The sequence below is a fragment of the Zootermopsis nevadensis genome, unplaced genomic scaffold (assembly GCF_977971745.1).
Source record: "Zootermopsis nevadensis isolate Lab colony 2312 unplaced genomic scaffold, Znev_1.0 Znev_ptg000018l, whole genome shotgun sequence".
NCBI classification, from domain to species: domain Eukaryota; kingdom Metazoa; phylum Arthropoda; class Insecta; order Blattodea; family Termopsidae; genus Zootermopsis; species Zootermopsis nevadensis.
Genome location: NW_028259150.1, coordinates 5247276 through 5264910, shown reverse-complemented (window position 1 = coordinate 5264910; position 17635 = coordinate 5247276). Strand labels below are relative to the sequence as shown.

At 34.4% G+C, this 17635-nt stretch overlaps 1 protein-coding gene across 11 annotated transcripts in view; it reads right to left on the bottom strand.

Moving 5' to 3' along the window:
- Positions 1–1775: 1775 nt before the first annotated feature.
- Positions 1776–17635, bottom strand: part of Eph (Eph receptor tyrosine kinase) — a 300921-nt gene continuing 285061 nt past the window's right edge. For 7 of the 11 annotated variants that reach the window (XM_022079530.2, XM_022079523.2, XM_022079526.2 and 4 more), the window contains 2 exons: positions 17127–17285; positions 1776–10399 (listed from right to left, as the gene is read on the bottom strand). In XM_022079530.2, coding sequence (XP_021935222.1) covers positions 10132–10399; positions 17127–17285 — 427 coding nt within the window. In that variant the 3' untranslated portion in view covers positions 1776–10131. Of the gene's footprint in view, positions 10400–12088; positions 12159–14236; positions 14395–14549; positions 14619–14645; positions 14757–17126; positions 17286–17635 lie in introns of those variants that run through there. The other 4 variants (XR_002545674.2, XM_087351159.1, XR_002545676.2 and 1 more) reach the window with 4 other exon arrangements.

Here is a 17635-nt window from a genome sequence, read left to right as displayed (position 1 = left end):
GGTGTGAATTGGACTGAACTACCTAATTAAATTTGAGGTCGGGATTTTGTGGTAACGATTATGAATCTTATGTCTCGCGGCAGCTTGGCAGTTCCTGATCAGGTAAATAACTGTGAACTGTTCAAGGATAATTCTGTTGGCCTGCCACGGAATCTGTTCATTGATTTCGCTCAAGCAGTATCCAGATTCTATCTGTAGGTCTGTATACAATTCGTCCTAAACCACTGCATTTAGTCAGGTATAGGACAGCCCTGAATTTTTAGTCTTTATTTCTTAAACGGCTTACATACGTGTATTTATTCAACGTTGTTAAGATTAGAATCTGACCGAACGCTATAAAGTCTTCTCGATCTCATGAGCCGTGTGTGAATGACATTGCAATCCAAACTTTTGGAGACGGTATCTACTTCCATCGCAAACCCTGACTTTATTGTAACTTATCGACGATTCAGAAAAGCGTTGATTATAATGTTGCAAATGTATTTAAGAACTGGATGAACAATTGAATTTCGTTCGCCGTATAATTTATTAGAGGATTATCCCATCAGCTTCATCGCCGCTGTCTCTAGTCATCTCTCTTCTGTTAGATCTTCTTTTGTTTGTTTTGCTCGAGTATATAATCGTTGTACACGCTGGACTGGTTTTCTTGTTAATTAACGACCACAATAAATGTGAACCAAGTAGCGAGAAGAGACCGAGTGCTAACAGGACGCATTTCAGCAGAAGGCGCCAGGCGCCGTCTACTGTCCGCAAGTGTCAACAGCTCTTTTCTTTAAGGGTGGCTGAAAAAAGATTCTCTTGTCAGAAATGAAATTCCGGCTAAGAAAATATGTTTGTCTCTATCTGCTTCGTCACAAGAAACATCGCGCGGATAACCGTAATTTTAAGGACGTCTAAGGAATTCAAATTTTATTCATGAAGTCACGGAAAAAGAAATCTGTAGCATTGAAATCGTTATGCTACATTCTGTAGTTAATTTAACGTCACTAAATAGCGTAAAACTACATAATATAGCACGAATCTCTCTCCTCACGACTTTATAAACTGTATCTTCAGCTACCTTGACAGCAGTGCAATTATGACTTTTATAGAAAATTCGTCACATTGTCGTTATCAAGGTGGGTTTCTTGTAACAAACCCTTCTTTATTTTTAGTTGTCTTCCGAAAATAGCTCCTCTTGTGCAGACGCTTTCTAATCTCTTATTTTCCCCATTATAATGAGACCTTGAAACTAAACACAAAACGAAAATTGTGCTTTGACACTTCAGCGCTAAGTGGTGACAGATTACATTAGGTGACGAACGTTTTACATGAAACAAGCATTTAATTATAATAGAGTTGTAGTAGTAAACTTTATCGTGTTAAAAATATCTAATTGTCAAGAGAGAAGCTGATAGTCGCTCAGTAGATAAAGAAAATGTTCGACAATTTTTTAAACCTGAAGGTTGGTGTTCAAAACACCCCGCCACTGGACCCTACATTAAGCCAGTTGAATCCAACCAAACAGAAACACCTTATGTGTCTTAAGACCATTATATTGTATTTGGAAGCAGTTATGAGTCGTATCGAAGTTCATCTCAATGTTTCTGGCTAGTGCACGGAAAGATCAATGATCTGCAAACAGTGAACAGCTTAACGTGTGATGAGTAGCGACTGCCTTTACGGAAAAGACTGCACTCTCATATACCATTCATTAATCAATGATGCGAAGGAAACTGTGGATCACAGGATTGGCTCTAAGTAAGAAAGAATAATTTCAAATAAATACTGACAAGTCACATACAAACATTTTGTAAGCTATTGAATTGATATTTTTTACAAATATTTTACATATTTATACACAGTATTTATCATATATATTTAATATGAAACCAGCTGACATTTAATGATTAATACAATAAAAAATTGAAATTCACTCTTTTAAACTTGATCAGTCCTTAACGTGAGAACATTTCATCTCAATTCTCATGTTTTCTCATTTTACATGATTCATTTTTTGTTTCGATAAAAAAGTACACTTACAATATTACTTTGTTCAATTTTCTAGTATTGCGTTAGTTCTTCAGTAGCAGGGCATAGCAAGATATGCATAGCAGACAACCTCTTCCTTAAATAAGTACGTAAAGCGGAACTTATCCTGGTAATCTGTAATGTACCGGAACTTCTTTTGTGCAAAATATAGTCCTACTTAGGTTTTGGTAAATATATCAAGCATGAGCAGAATATAATTTCTTTCTGAAGTTGAGGTTAACCCGATATGCACAGTAATATCAGAAATGACCTCTGCCCTGTAGAACAGTGATATTCAACCTGGGGTACGCAAAGACATCTTAGGGGGCACGTGAAATTTAAAAATATATATATATTATTTTATGATAAACACTGAATAATCAGTACTGTAATTTATTTAATTTATTTTAGATGTAGATTATATACTATGTATAACTTGAATTATACACCAACATCTTTGCGGGTAGAAAGTTGAAGGGAAATTATATCTGGGGGTATGCGAACAAAAAAAGGTTGAATACCACTGCTGTAGAATACCTATCACGGGGTGAGAATGTTCTTGGTGCAGCCATATCAATCACACAGTGAGCAAGTACAGTACCCAATGAAAGGAAATTTCAAAAACAAGTTAGTAAATGAAAATCTACATTAAAAGAGAAACATCATTTTTCAAAGATTAGTCACAATTATGTAAACACCGACACCACATTTATTTATGTCTCACACTGACTGCACAGACACTGCATAAATGCCAACGGAGCAATAAACATTTAACAGATTGTTAACAATCATTCCACATCATTCATTTATATTATTGCTTTCGTTATTTTACTTAATAATCAAGGCATATTATATACATCTGCGGCATGGTACATCTTATAAATAAATACTGTCATTTGTACAATACTTTTATTTTTAAGCTGCAGGAAGAGCTTCAAAATTTAAAAGAAATCAAACTGTATTCAATAGAATGTATGGTCGTGTTTTACGAAACTACACAACAAAACACGGCAGGATTATATTCCCGTATTAAAGAAACGTCCTTTAATAACTGTAATGGATTTTCCAATATTTGTATAAAGAAATATGAAACAAGAATACAATGTGAAACTCCTTTCACTGGAAACTGATCTTGCTATCATTTGAAATCCGGCTAACCACAGTAAGAGTACGACAATTAGTTCTGATGCTGGCGGCCGTCATTTCTCACAACTTTAGAAATATACAGAGCTGGATTTGTCAACATTCTCCACTTTAATAATATAATTATTTTTGCCCTTTGCATTGGTGTAATATTAGCTGATTTGGCATCTTGGAAGTACAGTGTCTTTCTACCTGCTTCTTTCTCTAGTCCAGAATGCTTTAGATATATGCAGCAGTAAATAATAAAAGAGTTTCCAAAATGTGTTTCCCATAAAACACTAGGCATAATATAAAAAGTGGTTCTTCAAAATGAAACTCAGTATCATTCTCAAGAGGTTTACTAGCCTCAATGCAAGATGAGATAAAAAGAATTAGTAATGGTGAATGGTCCTCCAGGTTGGGGGTTGGTCGCAAGGCTAACAACCTTGCACCGTAAAAAGGAAGATGTTTTGAAACCTCAATCAAAGCCTCGGACAGACGGACCTAACAGAGGACCGAATGGAAGAGGAGAATTGAGAAGGCCATGGACCGAATACGGAACGGAGAGCCATAGAAGAAGGAGATATTTTATTAAATAAGCTATATCATGGAAGTAGAGAATATAAGAAAAATGGAAAATATACATTTAGTATCACTGCCACGGCATGAAGACACAGTCACAGTGCACAACGAACACAACCCAAGTCAATACTATTTGATTTTGTCTTCTAAAACACCCACTCCAAATCAACTTAAAACATCCAAATAAATTCCAAAAGTTTATCAAAACATTTCTTTCTAGATAAAGTATATCTGTTCTTCAGTAAATAAACTGTTTCGCCCTTTATCCAGTGATGTTTCACAGCCATTAAAATAGTAATCACCACCTGAATGGACAGATATCGTGCAACATCAAAATACAATGGGTTAACAGACTGCTGGAATATTACTGAACAGTATAATTGGAACAAACAGAAGAATGGACCTAAGAATAAGCACACCTTTACAAGAAATATTGCTGAAATTAAGATTGGAGTTATCTCGCCATTTATCTAAATTTAAGAGCAATATAATATCAAGGACAGATTTACACACAGTACGGTGGTCTAAAATGAAATTACATGGTCAGGTGAAACATGATATAGAGAGATAAAGAATAGTCAGAATACAAAAACAAGAGAAAAGAATGAATGTGGGTGCAGCAATGGAAACATGCATGGATGGTGATGATTATGGAAATGATAAGCCCCAGAACCATACAGAACACTTCGCAGACAAATGGTTGACACCTTTAACCAAGATTCAAAAATATGTTTTGAAATGTTTAGGTGTTCTTGATTGCAGGTTCTTTTTGCTGTTTATTATACACCTTTGGGTTTAAGTTGATATCAGTTGCTTAAATGTACTCGTAGCATCTCAAAAGTGTCTTGAATTATCTGTGGATTGTGTGAAGGAAGATTTAGCCTGTGACTGGGTAATTTCCTGAAATGAAAGCTAGCCAGTCACAAATTTATTCATAAGTGATGGATGAACTGTATGATACATCTAAGCAATGAACATACCTCAGGCCCAGAAGCCAAGACCAATACCACAGAAAGGTGATTCAAGAAATTATCAGTATCACTTTGTGCACTGATGTGTATCAACTGCTTTCAAATAATTTATTGGAAGTTGATTCTTGTTTCACTGATATCAATGGTGACTTCTTAAGAAATTCTTGAAACCTTTGTGACAAAAAATATTAGTCACTTAATGCCATTTATATTGTTTTATACTAAAACCATAATATATCTCAAGCTTTCTGAACTAATTTCCACTATTCCAATATTTAACACTCACCAACAGCAAAAGAAACATAAAACGCTTGTTACAATGGTGTGTCACCTTGCTTGAAAATATAGTAGTAGTCGTATAAATATCTGTTTAAAATGGGGACCAATATATCAATCTCCAGAAAAAATGAAATAACATCAAATGCTATATAAAAATCAAAGTGGTATACTTGGCCAGAATATTGTTGATGAAATTTATTTTTGAGAAATTTCCACTTTTATTGGGCACTTACATTAATCCATAGCCCTCTGTGGCAACAAAAAAAGGTATTCCCACCATTGCAATGTTTCGTATGATAGCACAGCGACAAAAAGAAGCGTGCAGGGCACAGTCATATGATATACTTACTGCTTTCCCTGTTCTTCTTATATTTCTTTTTGGGTTGTTATAATCAATCTGTCCACATATTCAATTAACTTTTTGATCACAAAGCAATTTTTGTTCATTGGTTGCAAAGTTAAGATTCATGATATGTCACTACTGTTTTATCCTGAGATACAAAATGTTACTAAAAATCATGTATGTATAAACGAACAGTGATGTGCTCATTTTTTTTAAATATTTTTTGTCTGGAATTTGTTGTGATACTAAATTCTTAAAATCAATACATTTTAATACCAGAAACAGTTTCTCACTTCATATTTCATACATCAAATTCATAATTCACTTAATAAGAAAATGGTTAGTTTATTATGACAAAAAAATTTCTAGTAGCCAGTTCTTTTACATTCAACTCATTAATTATTATTAAATTATAAATGGTTACTGGCCGATAGACCTAAATAATTTGCTTGACATTAGTGCAGAGGAATTTTCCCATTGGAACATTACGAGGGCAAGAAATTTAAAATCAAGTCAATGGATTTTTATAGACAGAATATTAACACTGCCTGAATTTCAGTGTTTTCTGGAAATGCTACTTTAAAAACACATGTTCAAGAACAATGAAATTTATCACAGCCATCAGCTTGTAAGTTGTCAGATCATAATTAGAATGATTATAAATTGCCTCCAATGTAAATAATTGCTTGATCAAGGTGGTAGGTAGCTTAAACACCATGTATCATGAGGTCTTTTTTTTATCACACACAATTCAAATTCCTGTACCTCCTGCATATGAAATATTACAAGTAGAACAGTTGAATACAGCCAAAGTATAACAGTATTGACTGTTCACATCTACCAATACTTGCCCCCCCTCCCCCCAAGCTATCCATCTTGGTTGCTAGACTACTAGACTAATGGCAATGTAAGTGCCCAATTATCATTAACAACAGAAACACAGAAATAGTTTGGTAAGATAGGACTATGTAATGTGACATGAAAATAATTGCAATTTAGTCACAGAATTTATAAAACATTCTTGTTTTTGTAACATTTTCATTGCATTTAGTTGTTACTAGGCAAAAGAAAATCTTTTCTTCAGTCTAAAAACTAATGCATCCATTCGACTGAATACACAAATAGAAAATAAAGACACTCAGATATTCACACACAAACATTAAGAACATTTCTGCACAAATCTTGCAATCTTCTTATCCCACCATTAACCAGAATTATTGCCTCTTTGTCCATTTTATACAATATTAGCTCCACAAGATGTTGCACAGTAACTATTCACAGACGAATTCTTAATTAACATATTGTTCATCTCTCTTTAAGAACGGATTACTGAAACCAGGTGATGGCCATCCGTATGTTACGACTCCCACTCCAAACTGTATGTGGATGTAAAACATATTGGTCATAACTTGTGACATACATATTTCTGGCATTACCATTTTCCTCTCATGAGATTAACGATTCCACTTTTTGGGTTTTCCAAATTTTTTGGTATCAAGTCTGTTCATACATAATGACTTTTTTTGTTAATAAGCAATAGTGGCTGAATATCACTTGCCTGGGTATAAACAAAACAATATATTGATATTATCTGATGGTATTTCTATAACTCTGCAACCCTGACAATGCAACAATATAACTGTAATGACAGTACTTTCCTTGTATACTGCCCTCTGTCTGGATAAAAATATATACTGGTATTATGTTGCAAAGATTGTCTTTTCTCTTATCTGAAGACATTAAGCCTCAAGATGGCCGTCTTCAGACCCACCACCACGACAACCTCAAATCCTACTACAAAATAATCCTTCTTAATATGTACCATTTTATACACACAATGGCAATGTCCAAAAAAAGTACTTACATGATGTTACTAGACAAATGTTACAGACATTTTGAAACAATGCAATTTATATCCATGAAGTCTGGATAAAAACTGCAATAGTTTCTCATATTGCTGTAGAGACAACAGTTTCACTGAAATATGTAATAAGAAAAGAAAAGCAATGCAATTTGCGAATGGATAATTATTTTCCTACAGGCAATTCTTTAATTCAGGTTATCTTTTATTCTGTGGGACTGGGGAATTTACACACCCACACGAAGGGGCTGCCAGATGGACTCCAACTCTGGGGTTCACACTTAAGCAGTATGCTACTGTGAAGCACAGCAAAGTGGACAGTGCATGGGCCATGACACACTGCCGACAAAGATTAAATAGTCTTGATCGACACATAATGTCTCAGATCAGTTACAAGTGTTCTGAATAATGTTCACTGTTACCAATTTCAGCTGCCATTATGACCTTCATATTTACAGTCACAATCCAGACTACAGACCACACAACACACCATGTGAAGGACAGAACCTGTCTAGTTCCTGTAAAATAAATAATAATGCAATATCCAGATTATGAAGCTAATTCACTGCCAATAATATATGAATCTTTAAATGTGGGACAGAAATGCAGGCATATTTCCATCTGTTTTTCTTTATTTTTATAAACAATTACTGAAGAAACAGGAGGTTACAATGATATGTTTTGAAGATATTTTTCTTCATTTTAAAAGCATCAATGACTTGGAAAACAAACTGGAATATCTCTATATAATTATGCAATGCATTATTTAATCATACACAACAGTTGGATGACTGATTTGAATGTATAAAAACGGGAATTTTAATACCATATTTTTGCAAACAATTACCTATACACCACGGCTACTGATGGATTGTCAAGAATTATGGAATGGCACTGACAGTAATGTCAAAAATCTTGGAAACACAGACAAAGCAAAAGTAAAGCTGTCCTGCTACATGCCATGTAGGTTGTTTGGGGGGAAGTGGAGGTACAGGTTCTACTCATTCTTGACCATGGCACTAGATGGGGGGGGGAGTGGTCAGCATCACGCCCCGGCCACCCTTAACCCCCAGGAAAGGACCCTGGTACCCATTGGATAGGAGGATAGGTGAGCCCCAGAAATGGTCTAGACGGAGAGGCCAGAGAAAAAAATTCTCTGCCGTCGGAGATCGAACCCCAGTCGTCCAGTCCATAGCTAGTCACTATACTGAGCTATCAGGAAAACAGAGACATGCCCTTAAATCATGATCCAGAAAAAATGTTCCTGTGGGTTGTCAGATTAATATTGTCTGTTAGTTTTCACAACAATCAGAGGATGCTGGAGAAGAAAAACATATCTTGTAATTCTGAATTAAATACATCAATTTATTGAAGGAGGTCTATATGGGTTTCCTGGCAATAGGCAAAAATATAACAACTTCAGTAGTTTGCAATTAACCATTAGAAGCCTGCTGTTTGTGAAATTCCATTTGCAAAACCCTTTCCATACCATAGGAATAAAAATGGACGTTTTATTGTTTTAATATCTGGACTCTTTGATGAACACACACATATAAAAATAAGACATAATCCAGGATGTTTTCAGAGCCGTATCTAACCAATATCTTGGCACAGAGGCATAGATACATTCTGAGGAAACACATTTATGAGTTGGCAGTATCATGAGACCCATGTTAAAATAGGATTTCTTACAAAATAAAATGTAATATTCATATAATAATTGAACAAAGATGTTTATCAGAGATGAAGTAATATACAAATTAACTACTAATAAGTGTATAGGATGTTCATAAAGGTCAAATTAACAGTAAAATAATATATTCTTCTCTGTTTGTATATTCATTCTACTGTGCCTTTACTTTATGAACACTCTGTGTTTATGTTTCTCTCTTGTAAAACCAAGACATGTTTAAAGATATCTAATAAACTGTTTCATCATTCAGCATAGGTCCTTTCAAATGATTACAGGAAAGGGTACCATCTATGTATAAGGAATGGCTCTTTTTTCAAATCAGCCCCATTAAGGTTCACCATTATGTAGTATAAACTGCTGACACTATCAGCACAGAATAAAGTAGGTTACATATATTTCTGAAGTTACTTGGTTATGTCAGTAATGAATGGTATACACCCACAGACGCACTTACAAAACAGATCTTGAAGCTTTTTCACATCTTGCATCCACACCCACAATATTGCTTTGATTCAATAGTCTTGAAACTGTAGCATTTGATTTTTTCACCAATGCAGAGATTTTCTACACAAAAATGAAATATATAACACGGTGAGAGAGGAAACTATTCATAGAATTTTATTGAAATATTTCTTTCACAGTCTTTTTTCACTCTCATGGCACTGACACAAAAACACAACACACTAATAATGAGTTTTCCAAGAATGGGCAACTCACAGGGCACAGTACATCAGTTTGTTTCTTCTGTTTATCAGGCTCCTAGTTTAAATCGGATAACACAGATTTCTTTCTGCCCCTTTGGTATGAGACATGTCATTGCTTCACACCTGAGATGATTCACATTTCAAAGACAAATTCACAAATCTCTCCCAATGGAATATATTTCAATTTGTGTGATTTTTCACAGCTACCGAAAGTAAAGGCATGCAGTCAAAACTGCCGTAAAGTCTGCTGGCTGGCAAACCAAACCCATTTTTTCCAACACCAGTGAAGCTTCTTTAATATCGCACTCACCATGTTTAAACACTGCCTGTGCATATCTTATATATGGAGGGACATGAAAAAAGACCTTCTTACCAGCCAGTAGAAAATAGCTTACACTTAAACCAAGGATCTGCAGTTACTTTCTGACATGGCATTTGTGTTTAAAAAATTTGATATATGCTCTAAGCCAAATATCACATTTAGATGTCCACATATTTGCCTTAGTTAACAGTTCAGTCTGTCCACTAAATAAACAGGAAAAACACTAACACAAGATTAGCCAAGGTTAAACCAGAAACCCTTCTGAGAGATTAGCTGTGATTTGTGCTCTCATCGCTTGCACACTGTTCATTATCTTTTTCTGATGACCTACAAGTGTGATACCAAGTGCAGTAAGCTCTTTCACTGTAACTCTCACTACAGCATCCATGGACGTAATTCCTGCACGCTCAAAGTTTTCAAGGTAGCGTGCCATCTTGATAGAGTTGAGCCACTCTTCCACTGAATTGAATTGAGTCATATCTGGGGCATCTGGTGCTAATGGGTTGCCAGTCCTGATTAAAAGAATAAGCCAATATTAGTTTAATAATTACGTGTAAATATAGTTAATAAAATTGCATATTTTTATGGTATTGTTTCAGTGGAATAGGATGAAATAATGACAGATCAGATTTCTAGATCATAATTTCAATTTGATCTCATGTCCAACAATGACACAAATATATTGATGCAATATTAAACCATTAATTGAGGAAAATTGTTATAAGTGATGTTTTCATCTTAAGAAACTTATGTTCATGCCGAAATGCAAAACACCTTAACAGTGTACTTCCCTAAATCATAACTCTTTTGAAGACCATTTCTTGTGCCATAAAGTTAAAAACTCAGTGACAGTATATTCTTAAAGGTATCTTTAAATTAGTTTTCAGACACTGAAATACTACAGAGGACTCTTGTGGTCACAATAATTCACAATATCTGAGGATTATAATGTCAATCTCCTATGTTTTGATGCTGCGTAGGTAGATATTAATGTTTCAGAGAAACATGCTCTCTGTCTTCAGAGTTTAAATGATGTCAGAATCCAGAGAAACAACATAATCATCTTCTTAGTATTTCATTCTTTTATAATGGAAACTGACAGAATATTATTAGGAACAATCTTAACAGATAACAGAGAACAGCTACTTCACATTAATTAATTTTTAAACTCTTTTCATCCAGTTACGAAATATAAGTGTTGGCATTGCCATATGTGATAGTTTGTGTCCAGAAGTAAGAATACACCAATACAGAGCTTAGCAGTATGATTCCTGCCTCACACTGCTATATTTTTAACAAAGACAATAAAATATAACTTAAAATTGGTTTTATTTTATTTTTCCAATGATAAACCAAAGGCTTATCAAGTTAACAAACAGCAAGTACACTCATCTTGGATTTAATTTACTCTAGACAAGGGTCATAAAAAAGTGTATTCCATGGACCACATATGGACACTGAAGAGTTTTGCAATAATTTTAATGTAATTACTTCCCTACATAAACATTAGTTTGATAAATTACTACATAACTATATATCAGTTCATGTTCATACGATATTATAGGTTCATTTCTGATGGTATCAAGACAGAGAACAATGGTTTGTTAAGTGACAGAATGTCAGGACTTTAGTTGCAACAAAACTTAAAATCCCACTCAAAAGATGGTTATTACATGTATTGGTATTTACCAGTATTATTTAAATAATATTCAGGAAACTGCATGACCAACTCTATTATTTGCATACACTGGTCACTGTTGTTAGAATCAGGTTTTTAATGACTTAAGAAAGTGTAATTTTAAGAAATATAACCATAACTGTGAGAAAGACAGATTCATCAAATATTTACATAAGACTACATACGCTAAACACTAAAACAAAAAAATCAAAAGGCCAGTAGCCCACTCATCAGTTTACATTCCACTGCTGTAATCTATCACACACACAGAAATATAGTTTGTAATGTTACTCAATAAATAAAATATTCATATGATAGGCCCTGGCAGACCTTCATGGTTAGATAAAGAAGTTCAATTTTTTTAGACACAGAACACCAAAAGAAAAAAACACGACCTTTTAGAACAAAAACTTCTATAGCCAGAAACAAGTGAGCACCTAAAATTGATAAGCCACAATCATGAGCACACAAAGATAAGCAACTTCTTGCACCATGCAGTACAATAAAGCAATGTCAGCAAACCTGTAAATGTTGAAGTGGTTATGCCCCGCTTTTGTTTTGCTCATTTAGTAAGTTGCATGTAGGTCATCAGTCTGAAAAATGACCTACACATTCAACACTTGGTGTCTGTTCTTTGCTCAGTAACCAGCTGTTATTCATGCTGCTAAATTAGTATAACTTGCAATTTAAATAGTTCATAGACTCTTTTCAGTAGCACCCGATATATTTACACTATAAATAAATTCAACCTTTTCAATAACATTTAAGCCCACTAGAAGAGACTGACTTAGTACCCTGCCTGAGCCACCTGTTTTACCAGCACTTGTGGTACTTGTGCTGTATGCTGGTTTGTCAATATTTATGGCAGCTGGGAGTTGTGATACTAACCCTATGCCAGTAGAAACATGATTCAAAACCATGAATACCAATATCTGCAACTGGACATGATTCTAAGCCAATTTCATTCACCTCTCATTCTCATAACCCATTTCTCCAAGATCCTTATAATGATATACTTCTACCTCTTGGATTTGCAAGATCATTTTACAAGACACTTCCCAAGCCCAGCACATTGAAACCTCTTACAGCATCATGATAGGAAGGGTAGATGCTAATACATTCATTAAATAGTCGCAAACAACTGACAAGGGTGGACATCAAGCTTGAGAGTTGGGCATGAGGCTAACAACACTTCAGTGTAAAATGTCCTGTGTTACAAAACTATTATATATGCAATAAAATACAGACTTGAATTGGGGAAAGAACTTTCACAGCCCTCTCCATTGCAATAAAAAAATTGGTAAAGCAAGAAGTGTTTAATATTTACAGTTTCCTATTTGGAACAGAATTATTCTTGAGAAGAATTGCTCACCTAGTCAAGCCCCCCCCCCCCAATTTTTTGAACCCAAAGGTGTATTACTGTGTTCACAAGAGGTCATGACTTCTATCTTCTGAACTATATAAATCCCAAACACATCTCAGACTCTATTAAGATCCATTTTATTATATCCTCTGATGTATGCCTATGTCTTTCAACTGGTCTCTTCCCTTCAAGTACTTCCCATCTCTTCTGTGCCCCATTCTTCTCATCTTCCTTCATTTGATCACCTACAGATATCTGATGAGTACAAATATGAAGCTTCAGCACTCTGTTCTTAAAACCCTCTATGTGTTCCTCTTAGGGCAAAATACTGAATTTCACACCCATACAAAATAAAATATACAAATATAGGTTGGTATATATCAATCTTTGCTGTTTTAGCCAACAGGTAGAATGGCAGAAAATTCTGAACTGAGTGTTAGTAAGCATTCCCTCAACTTAATCGGCTGTTCACTTCAGCGTGAATGTAATTTTTATCTGTTACACTTTACCAAAGAACTTCAAATGTCATATTTTTTTTAGGATTTGTTGCCTATTCTTATATTATTTTTCCTTGGTTCCTGATGACAAGACATGAATAATATGTATTCAGTTTACTCTGCATTTACTTTTAAAGTCAGTCTCCTCACTAGCATCTAATTGAGATTCAGCGAGTTTCCTTATGGTATTCATGTTTCTACCCTAATTAATAAAATCAACACAGACCAGAAGCTGACATGTCCCATTCAATTCCAACCCCTCCTGAATTTCTTGTACATTACAGCTGGCATATTCTAAACCAAAATCATTTGTATCTCTTGATACTGTGCCACTCCTTGTTAATTCATGAGCAAGAATACAAAACATGGTCATGATAATGGTTTTTACTTAGTCAACGTACACAACAACCACATCACCAAAATGCAACACAATGAAACATTTCCTACAATATAATGATAGTTGATTTGCAGCAAGAAGCAGGCTGGCAGTTTACCTCATCCACAAAATAAGGATTAACCAACTATATTACTCTAAGAAGAAATAAAAGTTTACTTTCAGGTTTATTTGTAAAACAATAATAAGTTTTTATCTAAAGGAGAATGTGGGTTTTAAGTGAACAATAAATTATATTTAAATTTGGATCTGCTGTGTCACACATATTTATTTATAACTAAGAGGTATGGAGGTGAACAGTCAGATCCTAAAACATATTGTAAATTTTAGTCCTTTTTCTTGAAACAGTCAACGTGCTTCCTCCTGATCCACACACAATGTGAAAATGAAGGGGTCACATGAGGGTGTATTCCCTACCTGGCATTCTTTCTTGGAATGTTTTCACCAATGAACCCATCAACCAATCACCAAAGCATATTGTTTACTCTACCCCAGGCGGCAGTTGGTTAAACACGACCCATTGAGGTGTCCGAATGGCTGCGGGTACGTAATAAGGGTTATGGGATGGTGGGCGCCTGCAACCACAGCCCCGGCAATCAAGGGAGACAGAAACAGAGATGCACCCCCACATTAATTAAACTGACCAAAATTAAGCAGTAAATTAAACTACCAAAGCAAACCTGCAAACTTTAAGAAAATTTCAATGTTCAAGCTACATGCTGCAGTTTACCTTTGACATGTCCACAGATCTGTGACAACTTCCTCCATGCATCAGAGGTGCACTGCGCACTTGTAAAAGCTGGATATTAAACAAGCACAAACCTACCTCATTTATCTGAGAAAGTAAATATAAAGTTCAGTGTTGTCGATGTTAATGTGCATGTTTTCATCCTTAATGGTTGGTTATTCGCAAATGTCCAAAACTTGCCGCAGTGTGCTAAAGAAATTATGAAAAATTGTGAAACTATTCATTATCAGTGGATTTAAAAATAAAATTTTGAGGCATTCATAGGTAATAAATGTTACTATAAATAGGGAAACAGTTTTATGTTACTATTATGCACAGAAGAATGATATACTATTGGTCAATAGAACATACAGAATTATATTACTATTTGCAATACAATATATTTCTGATTGCCCATGTGAAGTTTATTCAGTTTGCAGATCAGATGTACATTTTCTTTTTAAATTTCATTTGTTGAATTTACTGAAGGTTGATAAAATTGCACATAATTTTACACCAAGCATTCAATCCTCTCCCACCTCTAATGTTATGTATTCTACTTTCACATTCTGTAGCTTGTTGGGGGATGTGCCACATCAGACAGAGGTGAAGGGTGAACCTTTCCTATGACTGGGCTACACTACTAATGCAAATGCACAGTTATGGTTTAACACAAGCATAAGTAATTTTTGATACAACATAATACACTGAAAATAAAATAATTCTTAATTATCTGTGTTTAATATTCACTCCATTAATTTGGATAATCAAGAGTGTACTGTAATTAACCGTAGGAATTGCTGTTAGGACACAAATAAGGTTCTAAAAATATGCAAGTTCCAGAGAAACAGAGAAAGGCATACTACAGTATGCAAGTGTCCTATAACCAACCATAAATGAATCCAGTAACAGAATATTTGGCAGGTTTAATGCTGAATAATCCAAACTAAATGAGCACTGCCATACATACAAAATTACCTTAACAATGTTCCTTTACACAGCCCTGTGAACATGCTGTATAAAAGTCCTCTTTTCTGTAGCCACAGTATTTTTAATGATGTCCATAAAATGAAAAAAACTGATAATAGAAATTTCCCACAGTTGAAAGAAATGTTGAAACACAGAATGGAGATTTATGATTTTATACAAGTATCCCTTTGAGTTTTATTTCCATATATTTATTGAGGGGGAAAAAACGAAACAAAAAAAAACATGTGCACCCACTCAACCCCAAAAATAAATATATCACACAAAGAGTGTCTCTCTTGACATAATAAGTCTGTACAATGTTTTGACATTATGTACAAGTTGCATATAACATATAATCTAATTTTCAATGCTGAAAATTTTGTACTTTAACCTATGAAATATACACAATATCTTATAAGAAAGGAACGATTTGCAGAAAAATGTGCAATCCAGCTATCTTGTATTAAAATATTCCCTTGCTTAACCTTAGTGTCAGACATTTTGTTGAAACCTGCAATGAATGTACTGCTGTTGCTCCCATCTCATAAGTTAACATGGCTACCATTTCATTTTCTGTGGCAAAAAGTTAGGGAAAAAGTACCAAAATGAAGGGGGTTTAAATTGCATGATAAGCTGAAGTTACAAAGAAACATCCGTTTATACCTGATAAAATTGGAGTCACCAGTTGTAACAAAGGACAAACAGGTAAATAAAAAGGAATTTTGTTCTTTTGAATCCTAAAAAGAATGCAATAAAACCCGTAATACGATGAGATACCACAGTTGTCAAAAGCTCATACAAAAATCAAAGTCCCAAATCATAAAAGAAGGGAAAATTCTACAGCAGTTTCTTTAATTTTATGGAAAATATCCAACATCTAAGCACTACACCAAAACAAAGCACAAATCATGTCATAAAACCATACAGTATGCCATAAAGTATATACCTCAAACGATGCTCATTCAAACATATATACATAAACATTAAACAGTTGACAGGACAAACCAATTTTCAGCCCAGAGTTGTCAAGCAGCTACTAAATCCAGAAAATATTTAACAGAATTGTAGAAGCCAAAGTAATCTGAACATCATCTTATAGTATTTTCAATAATCAAAAATGAACTCTTATTCCACTAAGAGCACTAACAAATAAGAATAATGTCCATACTGATGGTCTCAATGAGTCAGATTCTAAATTCATTCTATGTAACCCTGTGGTATTAGCTGGAATTTGTATGACTGAAGAAAAACACAACTATAAAAACTGACTAACATAATTCATATTACTGTGCACTCATATTTTAAGAAACAGGATAATTTGGATTTTGAGTATAATTAAAATAGTAGATACTAGAGGATACTTACAATTACATCTTCTATAATACTAATTAACCATTAAAGCAATGTGCTGTAGAACACAGACTCCATATAGATACTGCAGTTTCAACTATTCACATTCAGAACAACTTCAGAACTACGGAAAATATCATAACGCAACAAATAAAAGTGAAAAGTATGAATTCACAAACTGACTCATTCAATTTCAAGATGCTTTTGATATCATATTTTACATATCAATTGGCTTGACCGAAAATTGTATTTATCTTTTACCTGTTCTGTGCTATTTTCCTCAAGGTGTCAGGGCATCGAATGAGTTTGTCAAGTGTTTTAACAATGGAGGCAAATGTTGGCCTATGAGTTCTTTCTTTCTGCCAACAATCCAGCATTAATTGGTAGATGGCTTCTGGGCAGTCCATTGGTGCTGGTAACCTACAAAAAATTGTATTCAGAAAAGCATATTAAACACGCATCTTTGATAGAGCTTGTTTCACGTTTTATATCCTCCTCTTGTTACATGTATTGAAAGTACAACTGATACCTTTTCCTCCCCACATTATGTTTAATCCCAACAAACAAGCCTTGGTAATGGTCATTTAGTACTGCCACAGAACAATGCCATAACTGAAGGGAGAAAAATCAAGATTAAATTGGTGTCTTTAATTTTGTCTGGTTAGTTCTACTGCTGAGGATGAACACAGAGAAATATTTACTAGAAAATATTTCCCAATAAGAAGAAAATTTGGTATATAGTGGCAAAATAGTGTGTTACCATTATCAAT